The following is a 24364-nucleotide window of genomic DNA, read 5'->3' on the forward strand; positions in this document are numbered from 1 at the left end:
CAGCAACAATGGTGGCAGCGATACCACATAGTCTGATAGAGATGAAAAGGTCCACATCTCCATAGATCTGGTTCCTAGCTAAATAATAGGGGATATTTACAAGTGGTTCTCAGAATATGAGGTAGGATTAAGGATGCACAGGTTCTCAGAGGAGTTTTTTGGGGGTGAGTCTCTGGAAACACATGCCTACAGAGGGGAGGGACACCCTACTCATCACACTTGAAATAGGCGACCATATGAAGTATGCCCCATGAAAGCCATTCTTGTTGTCAAATTTGAGTTCATCTGTGAAAAGTACCACGAGATATTTAGGGACAACCAGAAACTGCCAAAGCAGTTGTGGGTGGACTTTCTTGATTAGTTCAGTAGTGGGGTAAAAGGCAGCAATGTCATTGACTATATTGAGCTGTACAGTTTGATTCTGACAGACCACATGCTGAACACCTGTTTTACACAGATGAACCAACATCTAGTGGATAGTAAGCACACTTACCCCAGGGAGTTTGCTAGGGAGGCAAACTTCTCGGTTAGCACCAGAGTGTCCATGAAAGTAGGTCTGGGGACTTCTAAAAGGTGGTCAAGGGTCGCACCACAAGAAAGAGGAGGGTCAAAAACTTAAAAAAAAAAACATTTTCCAAAGGCCCCAGAAATATTATCCACAGGATCAGTAACCAGTCCCAAACTGAGCCAAAACAGAAAGGGCTTCTATGACAAACAGGCAAGGTGGTTCATCCCCCAGTGTACTGAGTATTACAAATATGGGCACTCCAATGCAAACAACAAGGTCCACAAGAGGGAACAGTCCCCCACTGGTAAGCAGACACCATGGTTGGTCAGTGCAATGCTTGGGTAGGAAGTGGGCCCAGGCAGCTTGGGAGAGAGAGAGCAGCGTTTACCTTTGTATCCCTAGAGGATAAAGAGATGGGGCCATATGCCCACAGGTCTTCAAATACTTCCAAACATAGGCAGTGGGTCCCCATCATCAGGCAGAGGGTAGGGGCTATGAGAGACACAAGAGCCAGTATGATTATTCTGGGGGTGTTCTCTGGTGTCATCAGGGCAGGTAGGAGCCAATATATTCCACCAGGTCATAGTCACAGAGGACAGTGAAAGTCCTTATGAGTATGGGGAGGGGGAATCATAGGTTCTCTAAAAATAACTGTGAGCCATGCCATACCTTTATATTGTCTGTTAGGGAACGATCAGATGAACACTGTGCAGAAAGAACTGTAGCTCAGGTCACACCTGGTGATGTTAGGGTTTGCTAGGTAGGTCTGCTTGACCAAATGGTCCATGGCAGACAGAGAGTGGAAACAAAGAGGCCTGGACCCTGGAGCAATAGTTCACACTGCTGCCAAGAAGAGGAAGGGCAAGGGGTTAGTAGAAAACAGCCCCTGAAACTCCCATGAGCTGGGCTGAAGGGGTACCTGAAGACTGCTCAGGACACTACCGGGGAGGACAATGCCAGCCTAGGACACCTGTTTGAGGTTGCTGGATGGCAATTTGAGGGTGGGGTCCACCAGGGAGGAATTCTGACAGACACAGAAAGAGAGTTCAAATCTAGAGGGCTTGAGCCAGCAAACTGAGGCCCAGGCAGCTGGGACACTGCTGGAAATCACCCATTTTATTGGGAGAATACCCTCCTATATAGCGAGCCTAAGGCTCCTGTGCCTGGGACAACCCTTGTGTTGGTATTCCCTTGTGCAACAGGGCCTTCCTACTAGACCTGGCTCATTAGTCACCTCAAGCAGGACTTTTGGGACATGTCAGGAACTTTGCCAGACTTGTCACCCACTTTTATTGGCCCCAGATGAAGATGGCCTCTCATGCATTCTGCAGGTCATGTCCCACCCGCCAGGCTCGTGTGGAGCAGGGGCAAAGCTAATTTCATTTCCTTTCATTGGCAGCCCCTTTCAAAGAGAGGGCATCAACATTGTTGGGCCCCTGGACCCCATAAAATGCCTTGGGCACCAGGTTTATCCTGGTTTTCGTGGACCATATCATCAGATACCCAGAGGTCGTTCCTCTGAGATCTGCTAATGCACTTGCAGTGGCTAAGGCCCTGATGGAAAATTTTACTCAAGTGGAGTTCCCCAAAGAAGTGTTTTTTGACAAAGGCACCAACTTCAGGTCATCCTACATAAGGTCCATGTGGGATGATAGAGGGTTCACCTACAATGCACCAAACCCTATCACTCCCAATGAATTGGGCTTGTGGAGAAATTCAACAAAAGCCTTTCCTTTTGTGGCTCACCCTGACAAGGATTGTGGCTGTTGCTTGGTCAGGGTTTCACCCCCCTCACCCAACAACTCTATTTCTCACAGACATAGACTGAAACATTATGAAGTTGGAAAATATGGACAGAGAGAGAGAAGCAAATAGAAAGACTGAGATGCAAAGAGAGAAAAATCAAAAAAGTAAGTTAACAGAGAAAGATGCCTACCAAAAAGGAGTAAAGGGAAGGAAGGTATGAAGGAAGCGTGCAAGGTGGGAATTTTGAAAAGAATGAACCATGAAATGATTAAGGGAAGTGTAGAGGGAAAAGGTAAATGAAAGATGAGTGGATGAAGTTTAACACAGGAGAAGGGTAAAAACAGATGAGCATTGGTAAATCTAATAATTTTCGTTTTAAGGACATATTGGCTGTGACATTACTTTTAGCCATGCTGCACAGATTCCTCAGTCCTATGCAATATAGCTAAAGAACGGCAAAAATAGATTTGACATGGGCTTCTGCATCATTTTGTAGATGTGCGTTTCAAGCATGCGTGCCCCTACAAAATGACGCAGGTGCTTTTTTCTATTTAGTTACTGACTGAAGTTGGATCAGTAATAAAAAAAATAAAAAAAAGTTGTTTTTAAAGGGGGTGGGGGAAGCAAATCTGTGTGGACAGAAGCAAAACAGAGGATGTGGGCGGAGGAGGAGAAGCAACAAGCAACAGAACAATGTGGAGTGGGCAGGGGAGAAGCACATGAGCGAACAGGTATTGGGAAGTATGGGGATGAAGAGGAGAAGTAATGGGAAGAGAGGAGGGCGGAGTGAGGAAGAGATACAACAAGGCAAGAGCATGTATGCAATTTAGGGGTAGCCATGGGTCGCAGCTGCGACCCCTGGCTTGCCCTTTGCTACCCCTGCCACTTCCTTTGCGACCCTTGGCCTCAGAGGTGGCAAGTTCAGTGCCAGTTCGTCCACTACTCCTGGCATGTCAGTGAATTGGGTGAGAGAGCAACTTGGAGCAGGCAGTGGAAAAGCACACAGGATGATAAAGCAACAGGCAAGTACACTAAGGTGAGTGCAACATGGAGGGGATGGAGAGTAACACAAAGACGGCTGAGCAACACAAATTACAGGTGGAGAGAAATACACTAGGGAGACAGCTGCAAAAATATGCCCTTGTGCAGTGCTCAACTGAAAAGAAAAAATAGTGCTTGAAAAGCAAGCAGTAGTAGTAGCATATAATTCAGTCAATCAAAGGTGTGGGTAAAGAGGCTATGTTCCATGGGGGTACAAACACAGGTTGATGCACTGAAGCAGGCAAATGGGACTGATAAGAAAGCCAACCATTTGTAAGCAATGGGCAGGCTTCAAGCCCCTGTATGCCCTTCATAAGCGCAAATAGGTCGTGCAACAGACAATGCATGAGCTGTCTAGTAGGGAAGACATAAAAAGGATAAAAGGGAAGGGGACATTATGGGCTAATGAAAGGTTGAAAAGATGACAAGATTGAAGTGAGAAATAATAAATGGATGCTAGGGTGAAATTATGAGTAAAAAGAAGGTTAATAGAAGTATAAAATTATGGATTCTGAAAGTATGGATTGATAGTTGAAGGAATGGCTGGATAAATCTATGGAAGGAAGAATGTTAAGTTGAAGGGAACTTTTCTATGCAATTTCAGACATGCTTGCTTACTGGCTTGATACAATAAGAAGTATGGTTCATAGAGGCGGGGAAGGGGCTGTAATATTTAATTACTGGCTACTCCCCTCGCTCCATCAGTGAATGCAAGTGGCAGAAAGCAGTAGAATCTGGGGGTGACATTTAAGAGCAGTAATCACACAGAGGGTACCTTCTATTCTTCCATCCGCAGCCAGACCCTTAGACTCTGTATGTATTTCTGGATATAACATATGTCACGCTAGAACCAATCCAATGTGTTGATAGTTTGCTCATTAACAGACCTGGATTTTAATCTCGGCAACTACAGTTGATCACACTGTGTGGCCTGGGGCACATAATGACAGTGCGCTGCTTCAAAATTCCTTTACTTGCTGGACGCATTTTGAATTGTAATGGGGCATAACACAAAGTATATTTACACAGCAAGGGGTGTTTTGCCATTTTTCACTACACATTAGTCACTCCTCTTTTGGGCGTGCACTTGGAGAAAGAAAGCTGAAGAACGAAGGCCTGTTGGAAGAAGAGGGCCAAGAAGCCAGTCTCCTTCACAATTTGCACTGGAACGAATGAACACATGCAGCACTCAGTACTTTGTTCTTCTGCACTCCAGGGCCCGCACCCTGAGGGGTCGTGCTCCCACAGCAGGCCGCAGAAGGTTTGCTCTTTTCAGCCTGCACCAGTTGGTTCCAGACAGTACTACTCGTCAACAGCGATCACAGTTTGTCTGTTTCCTGGCTGTACTGTCTAAAATAATGAGCTAACTCAGAGAAATGTAAAGCTACATGTATTCACTTTAAACACCGCAGGGGTATAAAAAAGGTGCTCGGCTCTGCACTGAGCCAGCCCAGCCCTTCATGATATTTTCCCTGGCGTGTCTCAAGTGCAAGTTTTATTTCTCGCAGACTTTAAGGCCAGCTTTTCCCTCCCACAGATTGTGAATCTGTGAGAAGTGGAGTGCCTCCTCTGCACAGTGGGGATCTGCACTATGTTGATTTCTGAACCTGATCCTGCATCTGCCGTCTAACGTTTGGTATGTAGGGATTATTTAAAAAAAAGGCCCCTCTGGCTTCACTCCTCATTCTGCGCACGCCAGCTGCTTCTGCAAAAATGTGTTGATGATCCCAGGTGCGCAATAGGGACACTGACTTGATAATGCTTGACTTCACTTGTTAAAGCAGGAAATAACAGAAACATTGCTAATATTGGACCTGTTTACTGCTATGTTAAAAAATATATATATATTAATGCATATTCATGTATTCTGAATAATGGATTTGTGTAGAAAATATAATAACATAGAAAAATTAATTCACGCATTTGAAAATGTGATTATGATGAGTGCCCGCCAATGTTCACAAAGTGTACTTATTAATAGTCTAATGCTATGAAATGTTGAATATATGTTTGACTAACGTAGTAATGTGTCATATTAAAGGTTATGCAATATGTTTTAGTTTTATTAAATTTGGGCATTAATTTAGCAAAGGTCTTGGCCTTTTTGCTAGGCCTCATGCCAAGCTGTATTTCTCAATGTTTAAATAAATGGCTATCCTAGAGAGTTAAACTGTGATAATCCATTGCACTGTTTAAATGTGCTCACAGCTGAGAATCTTTTCTCATGGAAACCATCTGCTAGAAGATGCTGTTCTTGCTAAATGTAACAATTTGTGTGTAAAGTGTGTAAGGCTGACTTTCTCAGGAGGAGAACAATGAAGACACTGACTGGAATAGAAACTGCAACAATATTGTTACCTGACGAGCCAGATGATGAGGACATTGCAAGACAACCAATCAGCTACATTTGAACAGAGTAATGGTAGAATTCGTAGATTTGGAATTTTAGTTTTATTGGACAAAGTGTGAACATGCGATCCCTTGATCAAGAGGGATTTGGGAAATAGTTTGAGTGAATTCAACTTAATGAGACTGCACTGAGAAGAACGCAGCATCCTGCATTTTTCATTTTTGCGTTATGCTTCAGTTACTGCCCATTTTCTTGCTGGCCCAAAGGTCAATATTTTCTTGTGCATCTTGACAGGTAACCTGCCCAACTTTATTGCTTAAAGAATTTTTGTTTTCTGAACATTGATGCTGAATCCTGATGCCTTGCTGATCGACTGATGTCCTGAGGACGAAGACTGACTTGGTTTGCTGATCCATACTGAGGATAGGTATTATGAATTAGAATGCTGATTATCATGTATATTTGCTTTTTCTTTCTAGGTACCAACTGCACTCTTTTGATCGAGCCATAGTTAAATGTTTTTCCAAATTTGTGTTACTAAATTGTTTTGCATGAAGCCCAACATGCTGATGTTATTCTGGTGTTAATTAAGGATTCTCACTAATGTAATTTTGCTAATAGGGAATAATGCTTGATGTATTTCTTTGCTGAACTCAAATGTATGTAATCACATTGACGCAGTTGACCTTGTTATTAATTTGCACCATAACCTTAGAGTGTGTCGTAGTTCAAGCTTTGATTAGAACGCGTTTCTTCCTCCACTTTCTACAGCCAGGATTGTTTCTGTTTGTGTTTCACTTGATTTTGAGATTAATCTACATGACCTTAGCATTGTTAATATAGGGAAATAAATATTCTAACTTTTAGTAAGATGGTTGCTTATTCATGACTGAAAGGTCATGATGCCTAACGATTACTGACCCTATTGATTATCACTGTTATTGATTATTGTTGATTGTTGATATTGTGTACTGGTTATTGATTATTGATCTGCATGTACTGGAATTATTGTAGGGACATCTTAACTGTGAGTCAAAAGTTTAAATGACCTATTTGTGTCCCATTGTAAGTTTACTTTTTAAGGTTAGATGCACTAACAGTGATGGTAGCAGAGACGATGGTTTGTCTCCTTAGGAGCTTACCATAGACGTCCCGTACAGAGAGAGTAACAGATGTACCACCATCTCTGGAAGCTTGATGATTTTTTCCTTTGAGAGTTCATTATCACTGAGATTTGGATTTTATTTTTCAATTATGCTAATTAGAGAGAAAATGGTTCCTAAGGCCCAGAAATGACTTTGCCAGAATTTTGGATCTTGCTAATGGTTGTTTGAGGAGATTCTCAGCGTTCAAGTGACAGAGTGAATGAAGTAGGTTGCGCTTGCACAGCTTATGCAAATCGTAGGTGAATTGTGAGGGTTGTGAGGGTTTAGGTAGTCTGAGTACTCCAAATGAAGTTGTAGAAGGAGTGTGCGTACTCCGCAGTATGAGAGTAGGGAAGTCGTCGAACTTCAAATGGGTGTGGCACTTTGTGCTCAAAAATTGTCCATGTGGTTGTTGATGTATGGACCCTGTGAAGTCTAAGACTCTGGTGTATATTGACAAGTGTATGAGACACTTAGCTTTATGTTGTAATTTGTCTGGTTTAACAGGTCAATCGGGCGTGGTCGACAAGTCAGAGTGTGAGTCGAAGTGAGTGAAATAAAATTTCGACTGAGTTTTGGCGAGTCCTATGTGCACCAGGACAGACCCAGTCTCAGTTGAGAGTAAAATTTGCAGGTCAAATTTTGCTTGCAAATCTGGGAGACTGAGAAAGAAGGATTAGCTGTAAATGCAGGAAGAGTCGTGAAAAATCCATAAAGTTTCAGAATCAACTATGTTAACTTCCCTGTAGTAAACCAGCAGATTTGTTTTTTGTTTTTTGATTAGTGCTCGCAATTTTTGCATTAGTTCGTATGAATCAGAGTTTGGGAGGACAAACTGTAAGACTTTGTCAGCCACAGTACGTGAGTGTGACGTCATTGGAGCCGCACTGGGATAGGCTGGTTAGTGAGAAGGGTCGCACACAGATTGGCAGCCGTCCATGAGAGGAAATTGGTTGAGAAAGTAGGTGAAGGGAATTCTGGGATTAAAAATCACTTCCTGATTTGATTTTCAATAACAAAAGGTCGAAAAGATGACATTTTTCAAAGCTTTAAAGAGTGCTTTCAGGGGAGATACGTATATTACAATGAGTATAGGCGAGGCAACACCGCCAGAAGGTAAACCGGCTTACATTGTAATGGAAGAGAATGGTGTAGCGCCATGTCTTTGCTAAAGCAGTGGTGCAAAGTGACAGAGAAAGATGGGAACTTAGCATTTCCTACAAATGGGACATCAATTTGATGGTTTTGGAGCATTTAAGGATGGTGCTATATGAATCGAAGCCCTTTCCGAGATCAGCAAAGTTTGAGGCATTAGCGATTTCGGAGCTAGTAGCCAGACAGCAACAGCAACAGAAATCCGAGAGGAGAATGAGAAAGGCAGAAAAGACTTTAGCAGAGGCTAGGTGGGACAGTGATCAGAGAATTTGGAGGATGGAGACTTTGCACGGAATTAAGTTGTTTTCGGCAATTACGCAGGACAGTGAGAATTCTGTCTGAGAGTATGGAGGCTAGAAAGTCTTCAACAGTGGAGGAAGAATTGGATGATGATGAGTTTATTACACAGTTATTGCGAAATCGGCCACCACCATCTGCAGCACCTGAGAGTGGTCCGTGAACCAGTGCTGATCCCACCGCTCCGACACAGGTTAATGGGACAATTATTCGGATGCAGGTTAATGCTAGCCTGACACAGAATGCAATGCAGAGTGGTCTTAACGTGCCTACTACTCCTGTAGTGCAAAATCAGATGCAATCGCCACAGGTTCAGAGAATTTACCCTGATGTGCCAATTATGGAAACAACTTCGAACTTAATGGTGCCTACTGAACAGGTTTTCCCGAGACCAATGTTGGTTCAGGCTGAACCAACTCCACTTTTACTGTCCCAAGTGCAGCCGCAGGTAATTCACTCAAGTAACAGGGACACAGTCAGATATGTCTTCAATGATGAATCAGAACATGGGAGTTACTCTCCCACAGAGCGTAAGTGCCAGACCAACCCCAGATGCTATATCGCTACCTATTACTGTTGGTCCAGCTGTACCCCTATTTGCACAGAAGAAACATTCTGTAGGTGAACAGGGTGCCATATCCCTGAATATAATGAAGGGAGGAAATAATGAAAATTCTTGGGTAGTCTCTCCTGTGGGAAAGACTTTTGACAGATCAAGATCATTGTTAGACCTCATGTCATTTGTAGCACTTCCAGATACTATGGTAGGGTCAAATGTTAGCCACAGTTTGAAATTGTTGACACCGCAGACCCCAAATGCAGTTGCACAACAGGTGCCACCAGTCCCAGCAAGTAACATTTTGGTGCAAGGACTATCAGCTCAGAAGTTGACTGAATGGTTAGACAAGCTGAATACCCCGCAGAGAGTTCCGAAAGGAGAGGAGTGTTTAAATTATGCTAGGCTCAGCATGGAAGCGGGTGAACTCATTGAGGGAACTATGGGTGTGAACATGTTAGAATCTTACACAGAGGCAGAGTTGAGATATGTGTGCTCAAAGATTAAGAGGGAAGTGAGCAATGTGCATCAGAAATTAGCAGACCTAGCAGATAAATACAGCATGTAAATAGAGAAGACGAAGCATTTGAAAAGGAGTTACAGATTAAACTTTGAGACTAAAGATCTTGAACACATGAGATCTGTTGCAATGAAGGCACACCCTAAGGAATTTCTTCAAAGTGACCAGACCTGAGGAGCATTAGACAAATGGGAAGGCAGATCAGTGAAGAAAAGAGAAAAGAGAAAAAAGGATACTGTGGAGCTGAATGCAAATGTATAGCAGGATAAAGATACAGTCAATATTTTAACAATGAGAGAGATGCCAGGAGGGAATTTTGTTCATGTCCCTTGAAGCAGAAGTGACATTCTATCATTTTCAAATGATTATCCAAGATTGAGAGAGAAGCCAGTAGAGTGGTATCAGCAGACAGATAGCTTTGTGAAATTTGTGAAATGCCTATGGGAGGGCTTGAACACGTTGCTAGAGATAGTGGTTTCAGCTGATCTGTGGATAGAGTTTAAGAGGAGTGTAGACTGGCCAATAAGCGAACCAGAGAGTGACAAAAATACAGGTCACCATCTCCTGAGGTAATAAAATATTACTATAAGGTGATTGAATTTTTGAAAATGAGAATTTTGCCCAAGAATATTGATTGGCAGAGGATTGACAGGACAGCTCAGGAAGCAAAGGAGTCAATACATGCGTATTATGATAGATTGTTGCAGGCGTTCAAGCATTACAGTGGTACAGAGACAATTGTGGCAAAAGACATGATTCATTTTCCGTTCAGATTTGTGGAAGGACTGAGCCCTGAAATTAGCCAGATGATTAAAAGTCGTTTGATTTACTGGCAAGCAAAGTTGATTGATGAGGAGTTGCAGTATGCAATGTACTGCAGTGATGAAATTGAGTTGAAACAGAAAAAGTGGAAAGAGAAGGTGATGCAGATTAAAGCTGCTCAAATGGGAATGCAAGGGACTTTTCCACAACAGTTAGCACAGCAGCAGTAGGGAAACATGATGTTTCAGCCTCAGATGAGAGGTAGATGTCGCAGAGGTATTGTGAATCGTGGTTCATCTTTGGGTACAGTTGGGGTCAGAATGATTTGCAGGGAATGAAGAAATTATTGGCATGTCATGTTTGCAGAGCCATTGCAAATTGGAAACGGGAGTGTCCGATGGTGGTGCAAGAAGGTGTCGTTCAGCAAAGTAAGGACATCAATTTGTTCCAGAACATGAGAGGGCTGAGAGTGAGAGGTCTTAATACAAATTTTCAAAATAATGTGAATCAAGTGCTGAATTTTCAATGCATGCAGCAGGTGCAAATGCCATGTGTACATATGACACAGTTGCAGCCAATGTAACAGCAGGTTACCATGGTACCTAGACAGTAAATTCAAATACCTCAAGCCCTTAGAACAGCAGTGGATGATGCTTTCTCAACAGGTCACAGGTCAGAGGCTTAACCAAAGTAATAACACAGTGCACCAATTCCCGTTACACAGTGAGAATAGAATAAATTATGATTGGATGAGCTACAGTTCAGATGAGGATCTATGGGGGTTATTACAACTTTGGAGGAGGTGTTAATCCGTCCCAAAAGTGATGGTAAAGTGACGGATATACCACCAGCCGTATTACGAGTTCCATAGGATATAATGGACTCGTAATACGGCTGGTGGTATATCCGTCACTTTACCGTCACTTTTGGGACGGATTAACACCTCCTCCAAAGTTGTAATAACCCCCTATGTGTGCTTGCAAGTTCCTTGGAAGTAGATCAAAGAGGTTCCTATGTAAATGGAAAGGCTATGGGTCACAGAGTTTCATTCTTGGTTGACACAGGAACTACACATTCTACAGTGAGAAGTGCAGAAGTTCCAAACTTGCCCCTTTCAGGTAGAACCGTTCAGATTGTAGGAGCAGTGAGCCAGTTTTTGACCAATCAAATTACAGAACCAGTTCAGGTTAAAAATGGCAATTTTAATGGGTTTGCACAAATTTGTAGTCTGCGATTCAAGGCCGGTATCCCTACTTGGAAGAGACTTGCTGCGTAACATGAAATGTTTGATTACTTGTTCAAATGATGGAATTGAGATGCAGAGGAATAGTGATGATGAAGATGACCAAGCCCCAGAGTTAGAGTGTGAAACTACAAATGAGGAGTACCCTCTGATTGAATTTTTCCTGATGTTCATTGTGAAAGAGCTTCATCCTGATTTGCAGGGAAAGGTTAAGGAGAAAGTTTGGGATTTGACAGGAAAAGAAGTAGGTCTGATAAATGGAGTTGAGCCAGTTAAAGTTACTGTAAAGTCGAATGCAGTTTTTCCTCAACTTCTGCAGTACCACATGCTGCAAGATGTCCTTATGAAGGTCGCCCGGATAATTGCAGACTTTGTAAAGCAAGGGATTTTGAAGGAAGTATTGAGCAGCCCATGTAATTCACGGATAATGGGTTTGCAAAAGCCCTGTGGGAAAGTTCAAATTGACCAGGATTTGAGAAAAATAAATGAGATTGTGGTCAAATGTTGTCCCGTGGTGCCAAATCCAGCTGTGATAATGTTACAGATTCCATGTGATGCTGAGTGGTTCACTGTCATTGATTTGTCACAAGCCTTCTTTTCTGTGCCTCTTCATGAGGATAGCCAATTTCTCTTTTGTTTCAAATTACTGGATCGAGTTTATTACTGGTGCAAAATTCCTCAAGTGTTTTCAGAGTCACCTTCCTTATTCAATCAGATCTTGAAAAATAATTTGGAGTCATTGGAATTGCCTTTCCAATCGACCCTGGTGCAGTAAATTTATGACTTGCTGATTGTGTCCAAAACAAAAAACAAGTATAAGTATGATACGATTGCCTTACTGAACCATTTGGGAAAGAATGGTCACAAAGTGTCTCCGCTTAAATTGCAATACTATCAAAAAGTCATGAAATACTTAGGTCACCAGATTGAGAAGGGATCAAGAAAGATATCCAGAGAAAGGATTACAGCCATATTGCAGATAAATCCCCCGAACACAGAGAGCAAGATGTCAGGATGTTGTTAGGGATGGTAAGCTATTGTCGCCAATGGATTCCAAATTTTTCAGTCATTTCGAGACTGTTGCAGAAGCTCACTCATAAGGAAGTTACTGATGAAATAGTGTTGGACCAGTTTGGAATGAAAGCATTCTCTGAATTGAGAGAGAGTCTGCAAGGCTCCACCTTTGGGTATGCCTGACTACACAAAACCTTTCACATAGTTTTGTCATGAGAGTGATGCAAGTTCTTTGTCTGTCTTGACACAGTTCCATGGAGGTGTAAACCGGCCAGTAGCATATTTTTCCGCTACTTTGGACCCAGTTGCAGCAGCCTTACTTGGTCCTTCGTGTGCAGTTGCAGCGGTTGGGCAAAGCCTTACACAGTGTGAAGGCATTGTGCTGGGACATCCCCTTACTATAATGGTCCATCACTCTATTGAGATTCTACTTACAAGGAGGAAAACCCAATATTTGACTGGTGCGAGGTTGACCATATATGAAACGAGTATTTTAGGGTGTCATTGAAAAGATGTACAGTGCTGAACCCGGCAACCTTACTCCAGAATGAAAATGTTGAAATTGAGCAAGTGGAAGGTGTTGAGCATGATTGTCTTGAAGTAACTGACTTGTGCGCAAAACCAAGACCTGACATTAGAGATGCCCGATTGGAAGAGAATGACCAAATCATCTTTGTTGATTTTTCTTGTCTGAGAGACAATGCAGGGACACCGAGAGCAGGATATGCTGTGTGCACAATTACTGGTATTTTGGAAGCTTCTTGGATTCGAGGAGTGTATTCTGCCTAAGTAATGGCACTGGTAGCCCTTACTAGAGCGTGCCATGTTTCTGCTCAGCTGAAAAGTTACAATCTACACAGATAGCCAGTATGGATTTGGAATAGTCCATGATTTTGGCCAGTTGTGGTCATAGAGAGGTTTCATGACCTCTTCTGGTTCACTGGTGAGAAATGGTGAGAGAATTAAAAAACTGATACATGCTATTCAAAGGCCTGAAAAGATCGCTGTGGTGAAATGCAGTGCACATCTGAAGTCGCAGGACTTTGTATCATTGGGAAATGGATCTGTGGATCAAGTAGCAAGGTTTTGCACAGTGAACTGTAAATCGTTTAAAGATAAGTGGGAACTGTTACTTGAAGAAAACAGAACATGTCCAAGTTTTGTATTGAAAGTAATTAACACTTTGGAGTAATTGAAAATGTTGCAGAATAATGTCGACAGGGAGGAAAAACGTTCATGGAGTAAAATGAAATGTGTGCAAAGCCAAGATGAATTGTGGGTTTCAGAAGAGGGTCAATTGGTTTTGCCAAATAGGCTGTTGTCTCAAATGGCTAGGTATCATCATGGTCAAGCACATGCTGGGAGGGATGCCATGATTCGGTTGTTCAAATATGATTGGTTCAAACCAAGGTTTAGACAGGTTGCTGAAGCAGTTTGCCATTGTGTCAGTTGCCAACAATTGAATGCGGGGAAAGGGACTGTGGTTAATTTGAGCCGCATTGGAAGAGCGGGAGGTCCATTCAGCAGGATACAGATGGATTTTACTAAGATGCCTGTGTGTGGAGGTTTGAGATATGTGTTGGTGATTGTTTGCATTTTTAGTCACTGGATTTAAGCTTACCCTATACGAAGAAATGACAGTCTCACAGTAGCGAAACTACTGCTTACGGAACTGATACCGCATTTCGCGTTTCCGATCTCTTTAGAATCAGATAGGTGAAGTCACTTCAACAATGAAGTGATTAAATTACTGTGTGCAGCATTGAACATTGACCAGAAGTTGCATTGTAGTTACCGCCCTGAAGCATCAGGACTAGTGGAGCAGATGCATGGTACATTGAAGTCAAGAGTTGCAAAGATGTGTGTGTCTACAAATTTGAAATGGCCTGACGCGTTGCCTTTAGTTTTGATTTCAATGAGAAGGACACCAACAGTAAGACAGGATTGTCACCGCATGAGATCCTTATGGGCCGAGCCATGAGGTTGCCAGTGGTGCCTGCAAATGAACTTGTCAACATTACACATGATATGGTGTTGGACTACTGCAAAGGTGTGGTTCGCTCTTTCTTTCAGCAGGTGGAAGCCACCACACTGCCACCGATCCATGACCCAGGGCAGACCCTGAGAGCAAGAGACTGGGTTGTGGTCCAGAAACACTTGAGAAAAACGTGTTTGGAGCCTCATTGGAAAGGACGATTCCAAGTAGTTCTGACAACTACCACAGCTGTTAAGTGCACTGGAATTCCAAATTGGATCCATGCCAGTCACACGAAGAAAGTGGCATGTCCACTGGATCATGAAGAAGAGCTGTTGAGAGTACCAACAACAGTGAAGCAAGTGTCAGGGCCGGAAAGAGAACAAAGAGGAACTGAGACCGGATCTGAGCCCTTTGAGGACGGGTCAGTCACTCCTGTGATAGACGAAGGAGAAGATCTCCAGGAGCTTGACGGGGAGCCTATCTCACTGAGGCAACAGGTGAGCCTAGTCAGAGAAGGGCTTTCCCAGAAGCAGACGATCTTGACAGACAAACAAAACAATTGCCAGACCCAGAGGGGAAAGGAGTTGAGGTGGATCAAAGACATTTTTGATCTGACTACTCCTGAACCTGTTGCAGGTCTGTCAAGAGGAAGCACTGCAGAACAAGGGGAAGTTTCAAGTCCGACTCTGAAAAGTACACTGACAAAAGGTCCACTGAAAGGAGATAAGTGGCTGTGTCGCAAGGTAAGGAAAAGGAAGTGGCTGTTGAGACAACAAACAAAGAAGAAGTAAATACAACAAGGAGAGAGGATCTGAGTGAAGGAGATTTGAATGGCAATTGAAAGTTGAAAAGAATGAGAATAGCAAGTCGAAGATACACAGGTCCTGAATAGGCATATGCAACTACAAGTGAATGGGAGCAAGAATTTTTGTCTTATTGTTTTGATAGAGACATTCCGGGTCAGTATTTTGGCACTTGAAGGAAGCTGATGAACTGAACTTTTGAAACAATCTGAGAGAAACATTTTTGGGAAAGAAACTGTTGAAAGTAACTGGAAGAGACATTGATAACCTGATTTGACTTTTGAAACCTGATTTTGACAAGCTGCTTACCAATTTTGACAAGGAATCCTGGAAGTGAGACGGAAAGCTCTAAATAACTGCTGAAAGAAGAGTTGTTTGTTTTTGATTTTGCTGCAGTTTTTTTTAATTTTCTTCTGCTTCCTGATTCCTCAGAGATCATGAGTAACGTTAGCCAGCAGGGTAGGTATACTAGGTGCTGCAAATATATGAGTATTGATTTGGCAAGTATGTGTGGAATATTGTTTGTGGTGTTGAATGTGGGTATGTCTGTTCTTGCCAACCATACTTCTGCGTTTGAGGCAAGTACTGCACTAACAGCAATAGAAAGGTTTAGGTTAGATGAGAAATATTTGCATGAGGATACTAATGCACAAGGAGAACTTTCTTCTAATGTCTTCTATTGCTTGTTGAGTGAGTATGTTGAGACGATGGATGCTAGGAATTGTTCTGTTTGTACACAGATTTCTTCATCAGTTGAGGAAGGAGTTGCATACCATAGTTTGTCTTTGAAATATGGAATAGGTTGTAGTCTGCTACTAACAAGATTTAATTACCAGGGGTACATCCAGTACTTTTATTCAAATAATGACATGGTGTTTTCATTTGTCCCTATAATTAGGTATTTGAGTAGAGTAGCTAAGGATAATGACACAGTATTAGTTAGAGGTTTCTTTGAACATATATTTACGTTTGGCACAGCTTATGCGCACAGGAATAATCTGACATGCTTGCTTACACCTTTAGAGAAAAGCTTAATAGATCACCCAGATGACAGGAGAAAGGCATTGGAGGAGAAGTTGAAAAAAGGCTTAGAGAAAAGGACTTACAGGAATGATTATGCTTGTAGTGCAAGTAAAACGCAAGGCTTTAGCTTTAGATGCGCAACACGTATGGAAACTTTGTATATATAGGCCTAAGTCCCGCTCTGACACTTTATTTGTGGGAACGAGTGAATGTAAGCATGCGTTTTTGTTTCTGAGAAAATGGACGTTCATGTTGAATGGATAGGACCTGGTGATTCCTGGGATATATTATATCTGTGGTCTTAATGCTTATTACCGTCTTCCAAGAGGATGGTATGGGACATGTTATTTGGGGATAGTTTTCCCAAAGATTGATCAAATGGTTGATTGGAAGAAGTTTCCGAAAGTGATTGAATTACATCATATGAGACAGAGGAGGGAGGCTCCTTCTGTTATAGTGGGAGATATATTTGGAGCAATTATTCCTTCAGTAGGAGTCATTCTGAATTCAATAAAGATTTGAAAGTTGTCTACTATTGTGGATAACATGCTGACAAATTTTTCAGGAGCCATACTCCTGATGGATACTGAATTAGCTGCTGAAAGAGCTATGACTCTTCAGAATCGTCTTGCTTTAGACATTCTTTTAGCGAAGGATGGCGGAATCTGTAGAATGATTAATTCTAGGCATTGTTGTTCGTATATTCCTAATAATAGTAAAGTGGCTTAATTACCAATCTGACTAATGTAAGTGCTGTTTTTAAAGAATTGAAAGACCCAGGTGTAACATTAGGAATGGGATACTGTTGAAAATCTTGCAAGGGATATTAATTATTGTGGTTTGCTGGGATTGTGTAAATTATGAAAAAGAATTACATTGAAAAGGTCAAAGAATAAGAATAATCAGAGGAGGGAGGAAAAGAAAATGGAAAAATTGAACAGAGAAAATTAAAAAAGGGAACCAAAGTATAAAGGGATGTAATTGACAGAATTTTAGCTGATGCAAAAATGTGTGGGTGGGAGTTAGTGTGATGACACATTTAGTCATCAGAGAAGGGATTGCTGATGCAGGTTTTATTAATACGAATTATTAATCAGTATTCATGTATTCTGAATAATCAATTTGTGTAGAAAATATAATAACGTAGAAAAATGAATGCACGCTTCTGAAAATGTGATTACGATGAGTGGTCGCCAATATTCACGAAGTGTACTTATTAATAACCTAATGCTATGAAATGTTGAATATATGTTTGACTAATGTAGTAATGCGTCATATTAAAGGTTATGCATTATGTATTAGTTTTATTAATTGTAGGCCTTAATTTAGAGAAGGTATTGGCCTATTTGCCAGGCCTCATGCCAAGCTGTATTTCTTAATGTTTAAATAAATGGCTGTCCTAGAGAGTTAAACTGTGATTTTCCATTGTATTGTTTAAATGTGCTCACAGCTAACAATCATTTCTCACGTGAAACGACTGCTAGAAGAAGCTGTTCTTGCTAAATGTAACATTTTGTGTGTAATGTATGTAAGACTGACTTTCTCAGGAGGAGAACAATGAAGACACTGAATGGAGTGAAAGCTGCAACAATATTGTTACCTGATGAGCCGGATGATGAGGACATTGCAAGACAACCAATCAGCGACATGTGAACCGAGTAATGGTAGAATTCATAGAATTGGAGTTTTAGTTTTGTTGGACAAAGTGTGAACATGCGATCCCTTGATCAATAGGGATTTGTGAAATAGTTTTAGTGAATTCAACTTAATGAGACTGCACTGAGAAGAACGCAGCATTCTTCATTTTGCATTTTTGCCTTAAGCTTCTGTCATTGCCCATTTTCTTGCTGGCAAAGGGTCAATATTTTCTTGTGCGGAACCATGCTTAACTCTATTGCTTAAAGACTTTTTGTTTTCTAAACTTTGATGATGAATCCTGATGCCTTGCTGATCGACCGATGTCCTGAGGACAAAGATTGACTTGGTTTGCTGATCCATACTGATCACATTGACGCAGTTGACCTTGTTATTAATTTGCACCTTAACCTTAGAGTGCGTCCTAGTTCAAGCTTTGTTTAGATTGCGTTTCTTCCGCTGCTTTGGACAGCGAGTATTGTTTCTATATATCTTTCATTTGATTTTGAGATTAATCTGCATGTCTTAGCATTGTTAATATAGGGAAATAAATATTCTAACTTTTACTAAGGTGTGGTTTTTCATGACTGGAAGGTCACGATGCGTGACAATTACTGACTCCATTATTTATTACCGTTATTGATTATTGTTGATTGTTGATATTGTGTATTGGTTATTGATTATTGATCTGCATGTACTGGAATTATGGTGGAAACATCTTAATTGCAGGTTGGAAGGTTCATCGACCTATTCGTGTCCCCTTGTAAATTTACTTATTAAGGTCAGACGTGCTAACACTTGATAATGCTTGACTTTAATTTTAAAGCGTGTAAAGATTAACAGGAAATAACAGAAACGTTGCTTATATTGGACCTGTTTACTGCTATGTTTACGATCTCAGGTCACATTAAGTATGTAGGAATGAAAGCTGTTATACCAGTGACACTCAATTTATTGCACAGGGCCCACATGTGGCCCTCCTGACCTTTCCATGCCCCCCTGACCAACCCTGCGGTTTGCTCCACTCAGCACTAGCATTAAACATATTTATAAAGGCCTTTTGCAGCAAACATTTTAAAAAAATATTAAAATCTCTTCAAAACTCAAGAAAGTATTAAACTAACATGCAAAACATTCACCTAAGTAAAGCAGATTAAATCAGTGTATTGAGAAGTATTTTTTTAAAGTAATATTTTTCAAACATGAATTTAGAAACATTTATGCTCCCCCACAACAGGGAGACAACAATGCCAATAGCAACTAAGAGGCAAGTCAGTAGTCATGTGCCCTTTCTGGGTTGCGTGGGTTGCTATTATACATAGACAACATTATACTTTTTCAAGTCAAACACAGGAGTTTTTGTACAAGGTAAGTCCTGAACTCCTGAATTTCGAGGTCCTCTTATGTCGTAATTAAGAAAATGGAGGGAAAATGAAAATAAAACAATTGCCCAAGATCACACAGTTTGGTCAAGTGGGGAACCTAGGATTGATCCCAGGTCTAGTTGCGCTTTATGCAATTCGGTTCAGCCACTAGATGTACATGCTTCGCTTCCTCTACACCCACCTTACCTCACCACATTGCCCTGCATTCACCATCCCCTGCTACCACCTTACTGGCATCAGTGCAGCACATGGTCACAACGCCGACTAAACTCTTTGGTCCTCCTGGAAAATGTTTGTATGTACCAATGCATTATACTAATGGGTATAGGTCGAATTATGTATCAAAAATAAATTAACTCTTGTGACGAGGAAGGACCTTACATTAAAAATCATATATTGTTAGTATCTTTCTATAGTAATAAGGGCTTGTGGGCTAGGAAAGAATTTCTCGAGGATTGGGCCAGGAGTTCACACATTGTTTACTGGCTGAATACTGGCTGAATGTGCACGGGTTCATGTTTTGCCAGGCACCTTCTTCCAGAAAGACAAGGTGTGGAAGAATGATCAATATTTCTAAAGGGGTTAAACTGGGTTGTCAGAGACAAATAAGACTGCAAATCAATGCCTTCTTATCTCTCTTTTCTCATACCTTTAGTACCCAAGCATCAGAACAGTCAAGGCATAACATTTACTCAGCTTTTTGACAAACTGCCCTTTGTAAATGCACCAAACAAATCTAATCCTTGTTTTAAAAGGTCATTCTGATTCATTCTTAAGGTCAAGTCCTCAATACATGGAAAACAATGATCTTTTTAGACTTGCATTTAGAATAATATCCATTTTATTTTTTATAGCGCTCAAATAGTCAAGATACATTTTCAGGCACAACTAAAAACGATACATGATAATAAACCTCTGAGGCCCCTGCTTAAGGTATATATTTTCAAATATGTACTGTGTATCGAAATTGACATAACTATATAATACACATTGCTGTTTTTAACCTCACCTACCACTGTAAAAAAAGTGGAAAGATAAGGCTGTAACAACCCTTCGTATGATGAAGTGATATTGATGCACGCTACCTATTGTAACTTTCCCAGCCCTTGTATTTTTTAAAGGGTAGCCCCTACTTTGTGTTCAAAATTTGAAATTTTGTCATCCAGCCCTTTTTGGTTGATGGGCAAAATAAATAAATGCTCTTGTGTTAGAGTGAGTTGGTTAATTCCAGGGTATTTTCCTGGACAATCATGCATGTGAATAAGGTCACCCAGCAGGGCATGCTCGTCATTTCGCCTCTCCATGGAACTGCTTATATGAGCTGAGACCCACTAGCAGTTTGGTGAACCTGGTGTACCTGTCTCCTTGCGTTTCAGTCTGCTAGCCAGCAGTGTAGCTATCATTAATGCAGTGGGCGCAATGCACAGGGACAGTGATGTCTGGGCCCCCGCTTTGCCTATGTTATGGCTATTATACTCACTGGGGGCGTAGGGTGAATTGTATTTGGTTACATTAAGACCACTAGGGCCCTTGCTACACCACTCCTTGACACAGAGGGGGGGAATTAAAGTATCTGGAAGAAATTGTAGGAAAGATACCGCAACAATATTAATGATACAGGCGGTCGTGGAAATACAATTGTTGCCAAGAACAGAAATACAAAAGCAGGGTTGTGTTCCATTGCACACACACATTTACTGATGTTGAATAAGTTACCGACAAACGTTGACATAAGTATGAATCTTACCGCTGATGAAACGATGAAGTATGCAGAGACACCTATATGTCATTACGTTTCTGCATACACTCTTATATACAAATTTGCAGGTATATATGCATGTGCATAGCTAAAATGTTGGAACACATACCTGTACCCTTGCACACATGTACACACTTTTACTATACATATGTACATATATGCCTACTTAATATGTGTCCACAAATTAACACGCTTTTATTATGGGCCATGTACACACATACATATATAAAAACACATGTGCGCTCAAAGTTTGGTAGATCCTCGAACCATACTCCCGAGGTTCTGATAAATTATGTCTCTGCCCCTTGCTTTTGTTGTTTACTTTTGAGTAATAGTATTTTATCTCTTTCTTATGTGAATGGTTAATTTGGCCTGGAACCAGATTTGCAAGTTCAATAATTTGAGGTTAAAGATTGAGCTATATTGGTCAGGAAGTATCTGAATCAAATCTGTTGCAGGCCAGTAAGGCCTGTCGCCAAACAACTCCCCTCACCCCACCGTTCTGGCACCATCTGCCCATATTGTTGATGGTACATGTATAGATAGACAGGACATAATAAGCTTTAAATACCTGGTAAAAGTTTGGCCAGAAGGTGCTGATAGCGAGTTCTGCCTTGACCCATCCTTCGGTGACGACTCCGGACACATTCCAAACTGGATTCCCCTGTGGCCCTCCATTCACCTTCACATAGACATTCAGCGACCCAGGGCTGGAGCGGTCACGGCTCGACAGATAGTAGTGAAAGTCAATGCAGTGAGTGTCATTCTCCTTCAGGATAGGGAGAAGCAGGTGAGCCTTTTGACCTGACGCCCGCCCTGAACTGTTGACCATCATAAAGGAGCCTGCAGCCCATAGGAGAAGAGATGGGTTTGGGGTGGAAGAAGGTGGAGGCGAAAAAAACAGAAGTACAGGAGATGGGTGTGGAAGAATAAAAGATGTCAGAGACCAAAGGTGGACAAGATTGAGAGGAGATGGAACAAAACATAATATAGTATAGATGGAAGCATAGGTGAAGGAGAGAGAGGAAAGTGAGTAGAAAAACAGGAGTATCGGGCAGAAAGTAGAAGGTAGAAGCCAGGAGAAGAGATGATAAAAGAAAATTAACATATCCCAGAATTCAAAGACAAAGGATAAAAAAAGTGTATATGACAGTAATGGTGGTTAGAGGAGGGTACATGAAGATGAAATAGGCAACACAAAAAGTGAAAAATAGGGAGAAATAGAGGTAGAAGGCGGGAGAGAGAAGAGAGAAAGTCACTTTACTAAACATGATGGATGCTTTAAACAACATAAGGCATACTGAAAATACTCAACAAATGTATTTCTTGCAAAATATAGTTAACATCAAATTGCATTATATAGCTGTATCCCTCCCATTACTTTCCTTTCTGCCTTTCCTACCTTCCACCAAACATTCTAAAACAGCAACAGAGCCACTCAAACACCCATGCAAGCAATCAACATATCTGTACAATTTCATATGAGACAGAGCAAACACAGACTCTAGCCTACCACAAAATATATTGTTCTTAGGTAATTACCAATGAGCTCCAAGTGAGGATCCTGGGCAGAATACAATAATCATGGATTTTTGCAAACTAATTAAGAGGAAAAATGGAAGTGGTCTTATGAGCCTTTTGACCACCCACTGACTTTAGAACCAGACAAATTGTCAAGTTTTTTGTTTTTGTTTAGTGATATCAAAAACAGTCACACACCATAATTTAATCAAAAGGATGAAATATACATTATTTTCGTATGTGCTAGACTGTGGTCTGACAGTTGCAATCCACTGTGCTTGATATGCTATACCTACTTTCCCAACAGGCTGACCATATCAGACAAGTCAGGGTAAAAATAATGCACTTCAACACTTTGAACGTTGACTCCTGAAGTTACACTAACATGGGATAATAAAAATAAATAATAAATATGAGCAGGTAAGCCTAGATTTATTGTTCTTCTCTCAACATCTATTTTCCTTGATCATGTGAATATCATCAAGGTAAACTGATGAGGATTTCATAATAGTAAATCTACACACACACACACACATACACCACACAAACACACGCAGATACCGACCTGGGAGAGGGGCTGTGTTGCCCCGTCCTTGCGGCCCCCACCCCCAAAATAATTAAATGTTTGGGGCAGGTCCTGGGGGATAGGATTGAGATTGGCCAGGGGAGGGGCTGCATAGCCCCTCCCCAAAAAGAAGAAACTGCTTAGGCTGGGCCTCGGGGATGGGGTCCCTGGGGCTGAGATCATCCTGGGGATGGGGCTGCATAGACCCTCCTCCCTAAAAAAATAAAATGTTTAGGCCAGGCCCCATGGGATGGGTCCCCAGGCTGACATCGGCCCTGTGAGGGGGTCACGTAGGCCCCACTCCCCCAAAAACATCTGAAGGCCGGGCCCTGGGGGTTGGGGTCCCCAGGGCTGAAATCGTCTGGGGATGGGGTCTGCGTAGAACAAACCCCTAAAATAAATAAAAATGTTTAGGCTAGGCACCCTGGATAGGGTCCGCGGGCAGACATGAAGAGGTGCCATGCAGGCCTCCCCCCCCAAAAAATAAATATTTTGAAGGTCGGGCCCTGGGGTCCCGGGGCAGAGATCAGCCTGGGGGGGAGGGAGGGGGGGGGGCATGTGGCCTCACTCCCCCGAAGAAATAAATATATTAATACCGGTCCCTGGGGCCAAAATTGGCCAGGGTGGCTGCCAGGGATCCTTCCCTCAGGACAAATCATTTTAGAAGACCGGGTCCAAGTGGATGGGGTCCACGGGGCTAAAATTGGTTGGGGCAGGAAAGCCACACGGACCTACGGTAAGCCTAGGCTGCGTATGGCCAAGGTCCTGTGCAGCGCTGGGTTGGGTGCTTAGACGGGGATGGATGCTAGTCGTAGTTACCTTACACCATGAGTTATAGTTACTTTAAGTAATTCTAACTATAATTGCTGAATTTCTTTGGTTTTGTGCGAGTAAGTTCAGAACCTAACTATAAGGTCCCTGTAACCTTTAATTTTCCAAGTGAAAACAAAATATGTATTTATATATATATATATATATATATATATATATATCAGGATAAGTAGGTTTGGAGTTGGAAATAGCAAATCTGTGTTTTCTTAAATAAACTTTCTGAGGTACTCAGTAAGTCAGTAGTTCTCAGTACTGAAACCACAATAATGTTGTACCACACTGCCTGACGCTCCCACTCAATCACAACAATCTCCTGCTGAAGGCTAGGATACTAAAAGTGAAAGTGCTTTGCCTTCGAGGGCCCATACATAGCTCCACTGCAGTTTTCGGGTTTGAGGAGTTGAAAAAATTGATAAAACGGCATAGCACTATGTTAATATGTGCCAATATTACAGTGTATCCAAGGACACCACTTTCAGGAGATGGCGGTGCAACATTTCCATAAATAGGAGAATTTGCATTAACTA

General features: G+C 41.7%; 1 protein-coding gene across 1 annotated transcript in view; it reads right to left on the reverse strand.

The window, feature by feature from the left end:
* Positions 1-24364, reverse strand: part of PTPRT (protein tyrosine phosphatase receptor type T) — a 1804620-nt gene that overhangs the window by 1313755 nt on the left and 466501 nt on the right. The window contains exon 3 of the mRNA XM_069243772.1: positions 21492-21763. Coding sequence (XP_069099873.1) covers positions 21492-21763 — 272 coding nt within the window. The remainder of the gene's footprint in view (positions 1-21491; positions 21764-24364) is intronic.

The sequence above is a fragment of the Pleurodeles waltl genome, chromosome 7 (assembly GCF_031143425.1).
Source record: "Pleurodeles waltl isolate 20211129_DDA chromosome 7, aPleWal1.hap1.20221129, whole genome shotgun sequence".
NCBI lineage: Eukaryota > Metazoa > Chordata > Amphibia > Caudata > Salamandridae > Pleurodeles > Pleurodeles waltl.